Here is a 17226-nt window from a genome sequence, read left to right as displayed (position 1 = left end):
TATTGTAACCTGATTGTTGTACCTTGTATTGGTCGAATAAATAATAATAATAATAATAATGCCTAATTAAAAGGCTTGAGGCCTGAATTCTAACATTATTTGTGTGAGAAATTACCTCTCTTTTAAAAAACTATGATACTTCACAGGAAGCCACTGGGTTCATTGACCTACGGCTTTACATCCCATCTGCAGGAGGCAGCAATAATGTTTAAGTGTCTTGCTTTAAGGACACAGTGTCACGACCGGGACTCAAACCCACCCCACCCTCTGCTGGTCAGAAACACCAGACCTTGAGTCTTATGTTCTTATCCGCTCGGCCAAAACACTCCAATTACATGTAAGTTGTCCAAAAAACAAGGACGGCTTTACCCTTTTGTTGTCATACAATACCTTAGAGCAGGGATTATATCATATTCTGACGGAAAGTTATTATCATTATTTTAAAGTCAAAGTAATAGATCCCATGGGCATTTAATGATTGTTATCCATATTTTATTGATCTCCATGGCAACAGTCACTCACAATAGCAAAGTAAACATTGGTCAAGGATGAAGTAGTTTGGTCCAAAAATACCATAATTTATTACATAAACAGTGTTAACAAATTTGGTACAGTGCAATAGCTCTTGATGATTTAAAGTCAAATTACAGCAATTTTGAATAATATCTTGTTTCAAGAAATTAAATCAAGAGGGGCTCCAAGGTCAAATTCAGTTTTGTGATGTACTCATTTTCCAATAAAAAAAGTCCATGTGAAACTGTCAAAAAAAAAACAATAAAACAAACCGTGAAAGGTTAAAGATGCTATGTCAGATTTTTGGCCCCAAACATTAAAAAATAGATTTGTTTGAGTGAATGGAATTTCAAAGAGTATCACCCGCTCTAACGAAAAAAGTTTAACTTTTACTTTTAATGGTCAGGAACCATGACAAAAATTTTAAACGTTTCTTATAAAACACATAAGAATTGGTCACGTGATATATTGTCGGGATCCCGACAAAAACTAATTTTGAGCACTTTATTTCACTGCTACAATAATTGGCGGACTTTTTCGAGCAATGGCTCAAATGAAAGCTTGTAACTTTCTCGACCCCCCATCAAAATACCTTTTGAATTTTAAATCTAAATTTTTGGGTCAAATCGGCAAAAAATCTGACATACATGTAGCATCTTTAATGTAAACCTGTGGACATTGTGTTTTGTGTTACAAAAAGCACCCAATTCCTTTAAGGTGAGGTTAGTCATCAATCAATGTTACCTGTTCATATAAGGGTTTATTGGAGATGAGCGCGTCACAAAACTGAACTTGACCTAATTAGCCCCTCTTCCTCAGTGGGTATATTAATCGTTGCGTGGGTGTTTTCATATAATATTGAAAAGGCCAATCAGTTTAAGCATGGAGGAATAAGAACAATTCCTCCATCTGTCCATGGTTAAAGGCAGTGGACACTATTGGTAATTACTCAAAATAATTGTTAGCATAAAAACTTACTTGGTAACAAGCAATGGAGAGCTGTTGATAGTATAAAACGGCTCCATCTGAAGTAACGTAGTTTTCAAGAAAGAAGTAATTTTCCACTATTGGAATTTGATTTCGAGACCTTAGAATTAGATTTTGAGGTCCCGAAATCAAGCATCTGAAAGCACACAACTTCGTGTGACAAGGGTGTTTTTTCTTCCATTATTATCTCGCAAGACGACCAATTCAGTTCAAGCTTTCACAGGTTTGTTATTTTTTGCATATGATGAGATCATGATGAGATACACCAAGCGAGTGAGAAGACTGGGCTTTGACAATTACCAAAAGTGTCCAGGGGTGGATTTCACAAAGGTAGTCCTAACTTAGGACTAGTCCTAGGCAATGCTAAGAGATAGGACCAGTCCTAAGTTAGGATGAGTTACTGGTCCTAACTTAGGACCAGTCCTATCTCTTAGCATTGCCTAGGACTAGTCCTAAGTTAGGACTACCTTTGTGAAATCCACCCCAGTGCCTTTAAGATAAGGTTAGTAATCAATGTTACACGTTCATACACATGTAAGGGTCATACAGTATTTGAGATGAGCGCTTCACTAAACTGAATTTGACCACAGCCCCTCTTTCTCGGTGGGTATCAATCGTTGCGTGGGCATTTTCATACCATATTGAAAAGACCCATCAGTTAAAGAAACCTCTATATGCAATTTTTTTTACTGAATACTCCCCAAGGAGTTAATATGGTTTCAAGAAATTGTTTTTTGTCACCGTAATGCTGATTTATAGGCTCAATTATAAAGAAAGATACAATAAAAGACACATTTGAAAGTTTCAACTGAATAAAGTGTCTACTTGCTGAGAAAAACAAAACAAAACAAAACTGTCACAGTTTTTTATCTCCACATGTTGATAGCAGGAACCAACAGCATCTCTGGCCGCAGTATTTGAAAATGGACACTTACCCTCATAAATCAAAGAGCAAGTTCGATCATGATAGTTGACTATTGTCGACCATTGGGCGTTTTTGCCTAGACCCCAGGATGTGTGTCATGCAAAGGTAACGATGGAATATTGACTAGTGGTTGACAAATGGTCGAACTTGCCCAAAGAAAACCGATTCATGCATCGTTTCTCAGATCTAAATGTTTTTGGGTGAAAAATTTTCCAAGCAATATTACCCCAAAGGGAATCCTTTTTCACTATCTCAGTTTTCACTAGCTGAGGACGCTTTTTTTTTTTAGTACCAAAAGTAAGACCCTACAAAAGAAATCCAATAAACATGGCCATGGAAAAAACATGTATTCACATCAAAATCTGTGTATGCCAACACATTCCATTATTATTACATTATATAAAACTTGGACTTGACATACACAATCCTAATCACCAATCTCCGATTGTATGAAATCATAAAGAAGCTCTTCCTTTTCTTTTTAGGTCAAGTGCATGCTCTTCAAATGTCACTCAGATTGGGATGCGGTTGAAGCCTATAAATGCACAAACCTACTAAAAATAAAAGCATCTGACTTGAAATTTAACTTGAAGATATACATGTGTTATCTCTTGGGAGTAGGGAATCTCTTTCTCCATTGATATAGACCTTTATCACGCTTTCACCATATTGGTCATGCTTCCTGTTTCCAATAACAGTAATGAATGCTAACGTTCATTGCGCAAACATGGCACCAGATTATTGTTTCGTCCAGCCTCAGTTTGGTTACAATGAGTTGGAATGGAGTAAAATCAAGATGGCCACACCATGATAAAGGTCTACTGACAGCAAATGTTGTACATTCGCAGATAACTACATATGGTATTACAATCCTAAATGTCAAACGCGTATTGTCATAAACAGGCCTGGAATGTCATCTTTAAGAGAACAAGGCCATTGTTCATTCTTAAAGCATATGGGATACTTTTGAAGGGGCACCAAGGCCAAGACCAGGGGCAATTTTCGAAGGCCATGGCCTTCCGTGGCCTCCGGATCCATGTAACTCCAGGCCTCATTAATATATCCATTAATAGAAGCGATCACAACCCAATTCTTTCTCTTTCTTTCTACCTTTCTAGTGCTGCCCTAATGGCTCAAGATAGTCACACTTCCGGACACACCGGGGCGAACCCCTCCCTCTCTTTGCGATGTAAGTGGGTACTGAGGTCTATTATGCGTGTTGTTACTTTTTATAACAACACACAGGACCCAGGTACAGCTTAACGTCCCAGCGGATTGACACAAGTGTCACAAATTCACACTCTGCTGATCAGATACAGCCCAGCTTGATTTTGATGCTCTTAACTGCTCGGCCATGAAACTTCCTTGACACGTCTGCCACTGCAACCAGCCCCTTTATAAGTGAGCTCTCCCACGTGTAATCAGCCATTACTCACTCCCGAGATTTTCCTGTAGTTAAAATGGCCTCAAATATTTCAAGATCCACTGATTCCGGCCTTCCACGACAATGGTCACAAACATACATGTAGAGATGAAAAGATACCACATGCAAAAGTGTGCCTCTCTGAAACTATGTACATTACACTCTCTTTGTGTGTACACAAACAGTATTTAAATAGCGCGTGAACAAACTTTGCCTTTTAAAGACGTGACCTAGGTTTGGTAATTTTCAGCAGCTGATGAAGATGAGCTGTTGATGATCTTAAAAGCTGAAATCTTTACTTGCTGTTTCATTAGTTGTAACCACCCCTTGCAAGGATTCCGCTCTTTGATTGCAACACTGGGGCTTATGAATTTTTTCCCCAAATTCAAGCCCTGATCATCACCAGGGGCTGATTTCACAAAGATCTAAGATTGATCGTAACTTCAAATCAATTGTAGTTGCTAAGTAAAATATGATGTCACAATACAAATCACTATGGTGATAATAAACATTCATAAATACACCAGACAGTTTCGCTACTCCTATTGGTGGAGAGCGCGTCACGTGGGGGTGTTTAAACGGTTGATAATGACCAGCTGGAGTTGTTTACAACCGGATGGCTTCCGCGTGTCGGGTGGCAAAGCTAACCCGCAAAGCTAACCCATGCGTAACGCAATTGATAGCTATTAGTAACAGCAAAAGTGTCAAAAACTCACACTCTGCTGATCACATACAGCACAGCTTGATTTTGATACTCTAAACCGCTCGGCCATGACACTTCCTTGACACGTCTGCCACTGCAACACGCCCCTTTATAAGTGAGCCCTCCCACGTGTCATCAGCCAACACTCACTCCCAAGATTTTCCTGTAGTTAAAGACACTGATCACTATTGGTAATTGTCAAAAACCAGTCTTCCCACTTGGTGTATCTCAACATATGCATAAAATAACAAACCTGTGAAAATTTGAACTCAATTGGTCGTCGAAATTGCGAGATAACAATGAAAGAAAAAACACCCTTGTCACACGAAGTTGTGTGCTTTCAGATGCTTGATTTCGGGACCTCAAATTCTACTTCTGAGGTCTCGAAATCTAATTCAAATATTTTAGTGGAAAATTACTTCTTTCTCGAAAACTACATTACTTCAGAGGGAGCCGTTTCTCACAATGTTAAATACTATCAAGTATCAACAGCTCTTGATTGCTTGTTACCAAGTAAGTTTTAATGCTAATATTTATTTTGAGTAATAACCAATAGTGTCCAGTGCCTTTAGAATGCCCTCACATATTTCAAGATCCACTGATTCCGCCCTTCCACAACAACGGTCACAAACATAGAGATAAAAAGATGCAAAAGTGTGCAAAAGCTGCCTCTCTGAAACTATGTACATTACACTCTCTTTGTGTGTACACAAACACTATTTAAATAGCGCATGAACAAACTTTGCTTTTAAAAGACGTGGCCTAGGTTTGGTAATTTTCAGCAGCTGATGAAGATGAGCTGTTGTTTATGATCTTAATAGCTGGAATCTTTACTTGCTGTTTCATTAGTTGTAACAACCCCTTGCAAGGACTCCACTCTTTGATTGCATCACTGGGGCTTGTGGATTTTCCCTAAAATTTCAAGACCTGATCATCACCAGGGGCTGATTTCATAAAGATCTAAGATTGATCCTAACTGCAAATCAATCGTAGTTGCTTAGTAAAATGTGATGTCACATACAAATCACTATGGTGAGTCCGAACATTTGTCTTGCTATGAATTTTGAAAGGCTTTGTGAAATCAGCCCCTGGGCCTAATTTCATTTTACGATCCCCATTCTCTGCTTGTAGGGCAAGCGCAGAATTTCTACGCTATTCTCTATGGTTCCGTTTTACCCCTTTTCAACGTTAGTATTTTGTATTGCTGTGTTTTTACTTGAGCAAAAAAGGCTAAAGGAATTTTTCATGCAGGGACAATAAAGCTTTATGCGTAGAAATTATGTGGTGCTCGTAAAATGAAACTGTACTGTATTGTATTGTCCGCAAAGAATGCCCAGTAACGTTAAGTGCAAAGCGCCAATTCTTTGCTAACGATAAGAAGAGCCATGTCTTAATTTTTGTGAACCTGAAGCGCTATAGACGGACATTGCAGAAAACTATGTATTATAGTCATAGCAACTAATCTATTATCCCACAGCATTTGAACGGAATACCCACACATGTAGCAGTCAATCTGCTATACCCATAACAACAGTAGCTAGTTTCTTCGTACCTAGACGTTGAGGCACAATGTTGGGGTGTTATAAAACAAATGTTGACTTTTTACTCTACTCTACGACTCTGCCCGTGATCCCGGGAGTGGTATATTTTCCCTCGACTTCACCCTTTGAGAAAATAGAACGTGCTGAGGATCACCTCGGAGTTGTAGTTTTAACCACAGCACTCCAAGCAGTCAATATTTGTACACTTGTAGGACAGGGCTTGATTTCACAAAACACTTGGCTTCATCTTAAAGATGAGTTATTAATATTGCCATAGTGATTGGTGATATGACCTCGCACTTTTACTTATCAATTGAGATCAATACACAGTTAAGATCAATCTTCATGATCTTAGCTCTAAGTGAAATCGGCCCAAGTTTTGGGAAGAGAAGGGCATGTCTTGTGTGTAAATGTATTCAAACTTCCAGAGAAATTATGTCAAAGAAGAAAGAATAATCTGCAATTGGAATACACAGTCTGAGAAACGATTCTGACAGTACCGTTTCTTGGGGGATAAAAACTGATATCTTTTTTTCCATTACCACATTGTAGCAACAAAGTTAAATGATTCTCAAAATACATGTGTACACAGCTTTAAAATAATACTATTGAAAGCTGTTGTACTTCTCACCAAGTAAGTATTTATTGCCATTTTAACTTTAAGAGTGATAACCAAATGTATATCTCCCCTTTAAGGAATTTTTTTGCAAGTTCTCGATGAAAATAGGATCAGCAGAAACCTGTCAGAGTGGGGATCGCCGTCTTGCAGATAGATGGGTCACCGTGGTCCAGTGGTTAGACTACAGGACTTACAATCACAAAGTTGTGGGTTTGAATCCTACCAAGTTAACCGCTGATTTCACAATGATAAAATTGTCATCTAGTTACTGAAAAATAATGTCTTGATTTGTGAAACCCATTATTATAGACATAGACATTAAACCAATGTTTTTTTGTATGAGAGATAGAGAGCGAGAGTGGGACAGATTACTAATGCCAGCTAAGGGTGCGTTCCACTCGCGCAAACGAACCGCAACTGTTCGTGCAAACCTTGTTGATCTCTCGAAAGGATTGAAATGAAGATGGCGGCACCATACTTTGTTTTTTGCTGTCTGTACATCATGATATCAACTAATGAACTTTGTTATTTCAAATTTGCATTATCAACCACGGAATATACACTGTAGTTATGACTGTGAGAAAAAAATAATACTGTATGCTTGTCCGCAATTTTAAAAACCACTCGCCAACACCTCAGAAGTATGTTCGTGAAAGTTGCCAATGTTTGCCAACGGTGGCGGCGCACAACTCGTTTAACTGGAAATTGTTGGCAAACGTGCGCAAACAATGGCAACGTTTACGCGAGTGGAACGCACCCTTGGGGTTTATACCCCCTTGTGGGGGTTTACCAAGTTCCCTTGATGGAAAGATCGAGCAAACCAAAACATAAAAACACACACAAATAAGTAAGCGTTCCTACAGTATGCCAAGAGGCGGGTGCGTCTGCGCTTCATGTGTAAGCTTCCAGCGGATGAATAATGGAAACCATCTTAAGTGGCACTGATTAAATGTTCATGCGATTGACAGTGTAATGAGTTTTCTGAAAAATGATTTATTTATTTTTTTTCTTGTTGGGGATATAAACACAATGCGATAAGGAATATTCATTAAAGATTTAATACTAATTATTTAGTGCGCAGAGGAGAATATGTCGTTAAAACTTTCTTGATATGAAATATTCAGGCAAAATCGATCACTGCGTGGCAAAGGCTGGCCACTCTCCCTCCAGCATGCCCAGGTATCTATTAATTTGCCAATACTTTCACAAAGTGATGGTTATCTTAAAATGACAAAATTATTGATTATTTTAGGAAGGGGCCTTTATCTCAATAATTGCATTTTCATTTTCACGAAGTGCCATCAGCCCCAAAAATAAGGGATGGGGGGCCCTCCGAATTTACTACAGCAATGCAGGGATGGAGAAGGGTGGGCTGGGACAAGGCAGGGTGGAACTACCACCCCCCCCCCCCCACACCCCCCTCCCCCCCACCCGAAAAAAAAACGGAAAAAAAAAAAAAAAAAAAAAATTAAAATGAAATAAAAAATAGGTGACAAAATAGTTGCAGATAGTGTTCATAGTGTGATCAACAATTCACTATACACAAATACATGATGTATGTGTTTTGTTAACCCTTTTAAAAATGTGTGTTACTTTGTTGAGAGTCGGGAAATAAACAGTGAAAAACCATCCAAAATGATCAGCTTGACAACACATTGTCCGCAGCTTTCGTCTTTGTAACTGTAATCCAGATGGATGTTTTTTATTCAGGTTTTCAGATAAAGTTTTCTTGAATATGACTTATTTTTTCAGACGGAATTATATCTCACAGAATTGTTCTAGTTTGAACTTCATCATCACTGAGCTTTTAAAGGCAGTGGACACTATTGGTAATTACTCAAAATAATTGTTAGCATAAAACCTTTCTTGGTGATGAGTAATGGGGAGAGGTTGATGGTATAAAACACTGTGAGAAACGACTCCCTCTAAAGTGCCATAGTTTTCGAGAAAGAAGTAATTTTCCACGAATTTGATTTCGAGACCTCAGATTTAGAACTTGAGGTCTCGAAATCAACCATATAAACGCACACAACTTCGTGTGACAAGGGTATTTTTTTCTTTCATTGTTATCTCGCAACTTCGATGACCGATTGAGCTCAAATTTTCACAGGTTTGTTATTTTATGCATATGTTGAGATACACCAACTGTGAAGGCTAGTCTTTGACAATTACCAACAGTGTCCACTGCCATTAAGAGTCTAAAATTTAACCAGAGATGATTACATGCGCCTTGAACACCTATTAAGATTGATTTGGCACATTACAAGAAACGCCTATTATTATTATTATTTATTATTATTTTAAGATTTCCCAAGGTGCCAGCATGTTTGTTACTCCCTCCTTGCTCAAATACAATTTAAAAAATTAACAAAGCACTGGATTCAAAGACTCACTCCGTTTGTCAGTGCAGCCGCGCGTCTCTGTATTATTCAGAGAGTACATGTACAGTACATGTAGGTACAGTATGCTGTATAATATTGCCGGCAAACAAGATAATTGAAGTGCTTGCAAATTACCTTTCCAGCCTTGAAACAGCTGGACTGCAGTCAAATAATTAGATTTTCACGAAAGCTACATTTTTTTGTAAATACTACGATTTCACTGGCCATGGATATTTTTTCTACATCCACTCTTTGTGTGTTTAATGAATGTTGTCAGATGAAGAATATCACTCCCTTGGGGACACCTTCTGGCACGCCAGCCTAATCCGGGTAAATCCTGATCGGAACTACATGACTGTAGTCTTCTAATGAGTACAGGCCTGTATGCTTCTTTTTTGAAAGGGCAAGGGCACCAAAGGCATAATTCTCCTTAGTAAAGGGCACCCTATGAGGAAATTGTAAATTTCTACTAGAGCATGTCAAGGGCACCAAGGCAATGACCAGTGGGCATCGAGGCAATCGCCTTCACTGCCTCTGTTAAGTGTCAGGCCTGCGAGAGGTATCAATGGTCCTCAAACGGGTTACCCTGGAATAATAAACCAATATAAACCCGAATTGGGGTATACTATTCACCCGATTTGGAACTCCTTTCTCCCAATAAAGGTGCATGAATTACCACAGGCGGAGTACGATAATTTTTAGTGATTTTACATATTCTATACAACAACTCAAACATGGTGTTCCTCAGGGATGCGTCATTGGTCCACAGCTCTTGACTAACTACTCCCACTTCATTGGTAAAGTGATCAGTGTTTTCAGTCTCAACATGACAATAGCAATTGATACATTTTACCGAACATTGCTTCATTGCTACACCAAGCGAACTGGCACACTGATATGGTGAGACATGTAGGTGATACAATGTATACTTCATTACTTCATTAGTGGACGTCTGAACTTTGGTATTTCTATCCATACTAAAAGCTTGATTATCTGCAGCACATGAAATTAAAGGTAGTATCACATTTTTCTAATGACCCGGAAAAGAAATTTGATTTTTCAAAAGCAAATTGTAATGGCAGTACGTATCCTATGATATTATTTTGTCTAGAGTGCCTCTGTTGATAAGAGTCGTTGATTAGAAATCAATCAAAGTAGGTCAACCAATTTGAATCTCCAAAGATCGCCTGGAGACGACTTTTGGAAAGTTTGAGTGCTGCCCTCAATCATCAATAACCCATTTTGAGATATGGTGGACACATACCTTGACACTATTACATTTGGTTAAGTTTGTCTGTATAGGCCTATTATTACACTGCTTAATTTTTCATTTGCTGCTAAGCGAAAAATAAGCAAAATATCAGTCACAAATTGTTTATGTGGGCATGGTATTTTGGCTGTTAAAATTAGTCTACGTACATGTAGTAAGCATGACTTTGTTGTAAATACTTAAAAGCTACTTTTGTGTGCTTAATAATTAGCAGCTCTACAAAATTGAGCGCCTTTTTATGCAAATAATTGTCGTGGTGACCTCTAATCAAGAAAATAATTGCCTCTCTCTAACAGGAACAGAGCATCAAGCTTGCCCACTGGCTGCTGCAAAAAAGTAATATACACGTACCTGGAGTCCTTGTCGTATGTCGCAGCATGAAGAGGTAGCCGCCCGCTGCGGTCTGCAATAGCCTGTTTACCGCCGCTGCGTAGCAAGTATACCACACCATGGTGCCAACCCTGTCAAAAAAAAACATCGTCAAGAATCTCATCAGATGGGAGATATAACAATGGAATGATACCGCAGCCTAATTTTATAGAGCTGCTTCGTCACAAAAGGGGATGGTGTTTTATAGTCGAGCACTTTTTCAGTCGAGCAGGGTTTGCCCTTAACCACTTCTGGGCCCTATTTCTGAAGTTGTTTAAAGGAACACATTGCCTTGGATCGGTCGAGTTGGTCTTTGAAAGGCGTTTGTAACCGTTTTTTATAAAATGCATATGGATAGAAAGATGTTGTAAAAGTAGAATACAATGATCCACACAAACATGCCTCGAAATTGCACGGTTTTCCTTTTACCTCGTCGACTAACACGGTCGGCCATTTATGGGAGTCAAAATTTTGACTCCCATAAATGGCCAACCGTGTTAGTTCACACAGTAACAGGAAAACCAGGCAATTTCGAGGCAAACTTGTGTGGATCATTGTATTCTACTTTTAAAACATCTTTCCAACCATATGCAATTTATAAAAAACGGTTACAAACGCTTTTTATCGACCAACTCGTCCGATCCAAGGCAACGTGTTCCTTTAAGCAGAAAATACTGCCTTACAAATTTATTTGCTTAGCAAAACAAAAAGAGTGGGCACCAGTCACAACAATGTAAACTTAATGGAATGTTGAGCGGTAACCTGTTTTTGCTAAGCAATAGTTTCCTGTGCTTAGCAAGTTTTGTGCTGACATTGATTGATGAAATTGGGCCCATGTCAGATGACGTGTATTCATGTGTGCAAACAATTTCTGGACAGACTTGCGGCGGACCATTTAGTAAGATCGGAACAACTTCAAAGTGAAGCGCCCTCAATGGACCCTTCCCATGAAATATGCTAATTACATTCACGCATGCATACAGACCCTGTTGGTTGGCAAACGCCATAGAGTTGTGCACTAAGCAGACGCGCAATCGCGTCTGCGTCACGCAACCATTAGCCGTGTACAAAACAGCGCGATGTTCCCTCATTTTGCCAACCAAAACGTTAGTGCGCACGCGCTATGTGCAATTTACATATTTCACGAGAAGGGTCTATTCTTTGATGGCAGCTGGACGGTTGATGGAATTATCCACCTAGGCTTTGCATTTCATAGCCTGCACCTACTATGCTTTGTAAAATTCACCAATACAAATAAAGAGGGACACCAGTTTAGGGAAAACATGCCTTGTAATATCTCTTTTCTGGATGGAATTGTAGAACCACCGATTCCAGACCGCTGACCCACTGTACAAATTTAACATACCAGAATGGACAGACTGCCACCATTGTTTATCACTGTATAATTTGGCTCAATTGGAAGGCAATCGTTCCATCATAACATGGCAGAATACCATGGTTGAGGCTCTGCAAATAAAGGCCGAGTGACTACTCATGTATTCTTGCACACAACAACATCAAATCCCAGAGCTAATTACGAAAACCTTTTGTTGTCTTTCCTTTATCCTCTCCTTTAAGTCAGGGTTTTTGAATAATTGTGGCAACAATTTTTTCAAAGGAAAATGATTACTCAAGAAGCTCCTAAAAGGTCTGAAAAAATAAAACTGTACGTAGATTGGCACGGAAATTGTTTCCAAATTACAGCCTTGATGAAGTGGATAATAAAATACCTAGACATCGATGTGTACTAAGCACTGTATCACTCAGTACTTTTCCGAGTTCTGTGAAAAATATCGGGCAAATTACATAAATGGGATTCGAACCCACAATCTTTGTATTGGCTAGAGCAGGGCCCAATTTCATGCCTTGCTTGCATGTGTACTGTACATGCCTTGCTTGCTTGCGTAAGCAGGGAATTCTACACTTACAATATGTCAAGCATATTTCACAGATTAGCAGGGGATTTTGGACTGTACGCGTATCGAATAGACTTTAAAACAAAACCACTTATTAAAAATGTTTAACAACATTATTTAAATGAAAGGCAGTGGACACTATTGGTTATTGTCAAAGACCAGTCTTCGCACTTGGTGTACGTATTTCATCATATGCATATTTATTTATTTAAAATAACACACCTGTGAAAATTTGAACTCCATTGGTCGTCAAAGTTGCGAGATATAATAGAAGAAAAAACACCCTTGTCACACGATGTTGTGTGCTCTCAGATGCTTGATTTGGGGACCTCAAATTCTAGGTCTCAAAATCATATTAGTGGAAAATGACTTCTTTCTTGAAAACTACGTTATACTTCAGAGGGAGCCGTTTCTCACAATGTTTTAAACTATCAACATCTCTCCATTGCTTGTTAATAATTATTTTTAGTAATTACCAATAGTGTCCACTGCCTTTAATAAAACAAAATATTTATTAACAGCTAAACCTACTGAAATCATTTTTAAAATTACAAATCCCACAACAACATAAAAATGCTTTAAAAATTTAAGTACTATGTAATAAAATTTAACTAAGTACACTGTACAGTAATAAAGAGAAGCTACCATTACAATGTATTTAATTCAGATGTACTTAATTCTGATGTACATGATTCAGTGGCGTGTCATGGCCGAGCGGTTAAGAGCACCGGATTCAAGCTCTGGTGGTTGATCAGCAGAGTGTGGGTTCGAATCCCAGTCGTGAAACTTAGGTAGTGCTTTCTGCTCTACCCAGCCAGACTTCGGACTGATGATACCCAAGCCTAGGATCCGTATCGACTGTAATAGGGGTAACCATGTTTCAGCCCTAGGAGTAGGTGGCAACGGCCTCTGGAAAAATAATAATTGTAGCCCACACCTTGAAGTGGCCTTCAGGCCTTGTGTCTGGCGACTTGCATACAAAAAAATAAAATAAAAAAAGTACATGGACGAGCAAGTAATAAACAATTGTCATATCCCTCCCAACCCCCATCATCAGTTCTTAAAATACACTTGGGAGCAGCAACCCTGAACATGTTTTTGATAAAATTACTATTATTATAGGACGGTGGACAAATATCATTATTATTATTATTATTGTTTATATATTTCTGATATAATGAAACCAAGGATGCCTTAAGGTCGGTTTATAGTCGGTCGTGCAAAAGGTCGCGCGGTGGAAATCTTGATGTACGATTCTAAAAAACACTGTTCATAGTCATCGCTGAGGGCTATAAACTGTGTTTTTTATGATCGCGCTTCAAGATTTCCACCGCGCAACAATCGCGCGACCCACTATAAACCGGCCTTCCACATGTAATTGTAAGTGAGCTTGATCACTATACATGTTTGTATGTACAGCTTGCATGTCTAAGGAAATTTACCTGTAAGCGTGCTTGCTATGCGAACCATAAACACTGGGGTTTACCCCCTACTCGTAAATGATAAGTGTTCTTAGTTTTTTTTACATGCACTACCAATTCTAAAACACAGGACTTGCGACTTTAATGTCCACTATGAAGGACAAAGTAATTATGGTTAAGTATCTTGCTCAAGGACACAAGCGCCATGACTGGGACTCGAAAAGCACTTTGCTGATCAGAAACACTGAGAGCTTGAGTCTGGCAACCACTCAGCCACAACAATAAACCAATGTACTGTATCATAAAATTTATATGAATTAAAATGCCGTAGTACTTGTATGATGAAGCCTACATGTTCGTCAACCTGCATCTACATTGCATACAATGTATTTAACAATTTCCATTGTATTTGTAAAGCCAAGCAAAACGCAACAGAAAATGTACTAGTTGACTCACAGATCACTAATTTGCCAGGCGATATTAAAATCAAGTTATTTTTATGCGAAATTTAATGGCCATAAAAACTCTCTTGCTGAGAAGCACATGCAGGAGCTCTGTTGAAAGTATAAATCTTGATAAAGGTTTCCCTTTGAAGATTATGTTGTATGGTTTGGATACGGTTTTACTATTCATCCAAAAGGGCGAAGCAATATTGGGTAAGTGTCTTGCTTGAGGACACGCGTGTCAAGACCTGGACTCGAACCACATACTGCTGATCAACACCAAACAGTCCGGTGCTCTTAACAACTCGGCTACGATACGCGGCACAAAAACATTCATAAATGAATGGCCTCATGACAATTAAATCGTAGCAGAGTCTTTCTCAATACATCTTGTGGCTGCGGAAGACTCTGCTAGAGTAAAAACATCACAACATGACGATGACTAGAGCAAGCTAGTCGAAACGTTGAGACCAATTCAGAACTGACTCCGCAGCAGTACAGTTAATTACGATCCTATAAGCTAAAGTAGTAGTCCAGTCTAATTTCTATACCATCCGCCCTGGTAATAGTTAAAAAGCAGGACAGTTCTTTTCAGAACTGAGAAGTCTCCCGAACCTCCGATTATCTACTCCACGGCAGTAGAATAAAGCAAGACAGTTCCCCAAGAACAACTTTACCTGGCAAGTAGATACACACATGGTGTAACCGCAAACCAAATATACATTGATACCTCACCATGCAATGTCTCAAGTCCTATAAACATCGAAAAGAAAATGCATTAAAAAAAATATAGGTAATTTTGGTCCATAACTTTTTCTTCATCTGTTTTTGTTTATACATTTAATAATCACAAAGAATATTGTTTAAGTGTTTGCATTCTTGACTAACTGGAGCCAAGCTTCTGCAGATCGTGCAAAACAATCAGGTTTTTGCTTTTGTGTGTTACATTAAAAAAACCATTAAGAATATTTCTTCATTTTTTTTTTGCATTCTTGATTAACTGGGGTGATGAGTCTGCAGTTCGTGCACAACCATCTTGCGAGTAGACTTTTTACTTTCATCAGACCAAGTTACCTTTGTATACTAATTGCTAGTCTTGCGGGCAGACAAGTAAATCATGCACACAACCAATGAGACAACGAAGCATACACTCCGAACGTACATGTACGATGTAGGAGTTAATTTTTAACGTAATGATATCGGCAACGACACAAATAATAAACTTTCCTAACTAACTTCACGTGTTTGCGTTCTGCAGCCGACATCTAAGGCCCGAAATGTCAACTCTTTGTTACATTGACCTATGGATGAGTGGAGCCAGACATTATCAGGAGCATCAATCTACATACTTGTCAGCTCAAAGGCAACCAGTACAGTATCTTAAAAACCCTAAAAGTCAAAACAGGCAAACGCTTTCGTTATATGCACATAAGAGACTTACAGACTTAGCGTCATATCAGAGAATCTGATGCTGCACTTAGTATCTCATCGGACAGAGTCAATTAAACCTAAGCAAAAAAAATAGGCACACAAAAATCACGACTGGCGAGATAAAGACTTTGAGATCGAGCACCTTGCTAAAATATCTAGCTGTCTCCAGTCGTTACTTAGCACAAGGTTGGCGTGAAATGGCTCTTAAGAAAATATAACAAATTTTTGAGCACCCTCAAATGAAAAAAAAACCCATCTTGGTATGCTGGACATTATACGAAAGGGTGAGTGAGGGTGAAAAAATGACAGGAGTTTATTCTGAAAAGAATGCAGAAAATTTAATGAATGGAAATTTGCATCGTGGATAAAGAACATTTATTTTGGTTTTATACTTTCCCAAACTCTGTGAAAAAAAATCACAGGCATGTTACTCCGATGGGATTCGAACCCACGACTTTTGGCAATTCTAGAGCAGTGTCTTACCAACTAGGCAGAAAATGTTTTCAATTTAAAAAAGACATTGTATTCATATGTGGGGAGGAATGGGGCACTAAGGAAAATTGTCAGAGGAACCCATTGAAGTTGTTGTGGATGGAAATGTGTAATTGCAGAGTTGGAGTTGTGTATTTAAAAGAGCAAGTCCATTAACATTTTGCAAAGAATCGGAACATCTTGAAGTCTACCCCCATGGGCATCCTTTGAGGGGCACCAATGATAAGACAAGGGCAACCTGTGTAATTCTGGACCTGTACTTGAACAGGTTGAGTCCTTGTAAAATTCTCTCATTGCAAAAGTTCAATACAGAATGAATAACTCAATAACTGTAAGTATGTAACCCAGACTCAAGCCCGATACTTCACGGAGGTACATGTAACGAAGGCGATTGCCTCCATGCCCCCTGGTCATTGCCTTGGTGCCATTGAAATGCTACAGTAGAAATTTACAATTTCTTTCCTCAGTCATAGAAGAAAAGGATTACGCCCTTTCAAAACGAAGCATACAGGCCTACAGACTTATGTATAGTATTCAATTGTGACCGTAATATAGAATCAGGCCTTTTGCTAATTTGAGACATTTGGAGGTTGTCCTGTCATTTGACATTGTGTCAACTATCTCTATAGCCTGAACAAATAAAATTTACAAATTTAATGGCCCGAGTCTTTTTCACATTAAAATTTAAGCGATTAACTTGTAACTATGCGGATCATTGTACCAGATGTTATTCTAAACCAACTCGCAAAACTATTGCTAAAAGGAACACGTTGCCTTTGATGGAACTGTTGG

General features: G+C 38.7%; 1 protein-coding gene across 2 annotated transcripts in view; it reads right to left on the bottom strand.

Moving 5' to 3' along the window:
• The window catches only part of LOC139940600 (uncharacterized), a 55021-nt gene that overhangs the window by 13934 nt on the left and 23861 nt on the right, over positions 1 to 17226 (bottom strand). For both annotated transcript variants that reach the window (XM_071936937.1, XM_071936936.1), the window contains exon 5: positions 10714 to 10823. In XM_071936937.1, the coding sequence (XP_071793038.1) occupies positions 10714 to 10823 (110 nt within the window). The remainder of the gene's footprint in view (positions 1 to 10713; positions 10824 to 17226) is intronic.

This window comes from Asterias amurensis, chromosome 8 (assembly GCF_032118995.1).
Source record: "Asterias amurensis chromosome 8, ASM3211899v1".
Lineage (NCBI taxonomy): Eukaryota > Metazoa > Echinodermata > Asteroidea > Forcipulatida > Asteriidae > Asterias > Asterias amurensis.
This window is presented reverse-complemented; position numbering and strand designations above follow the sequence as displayed.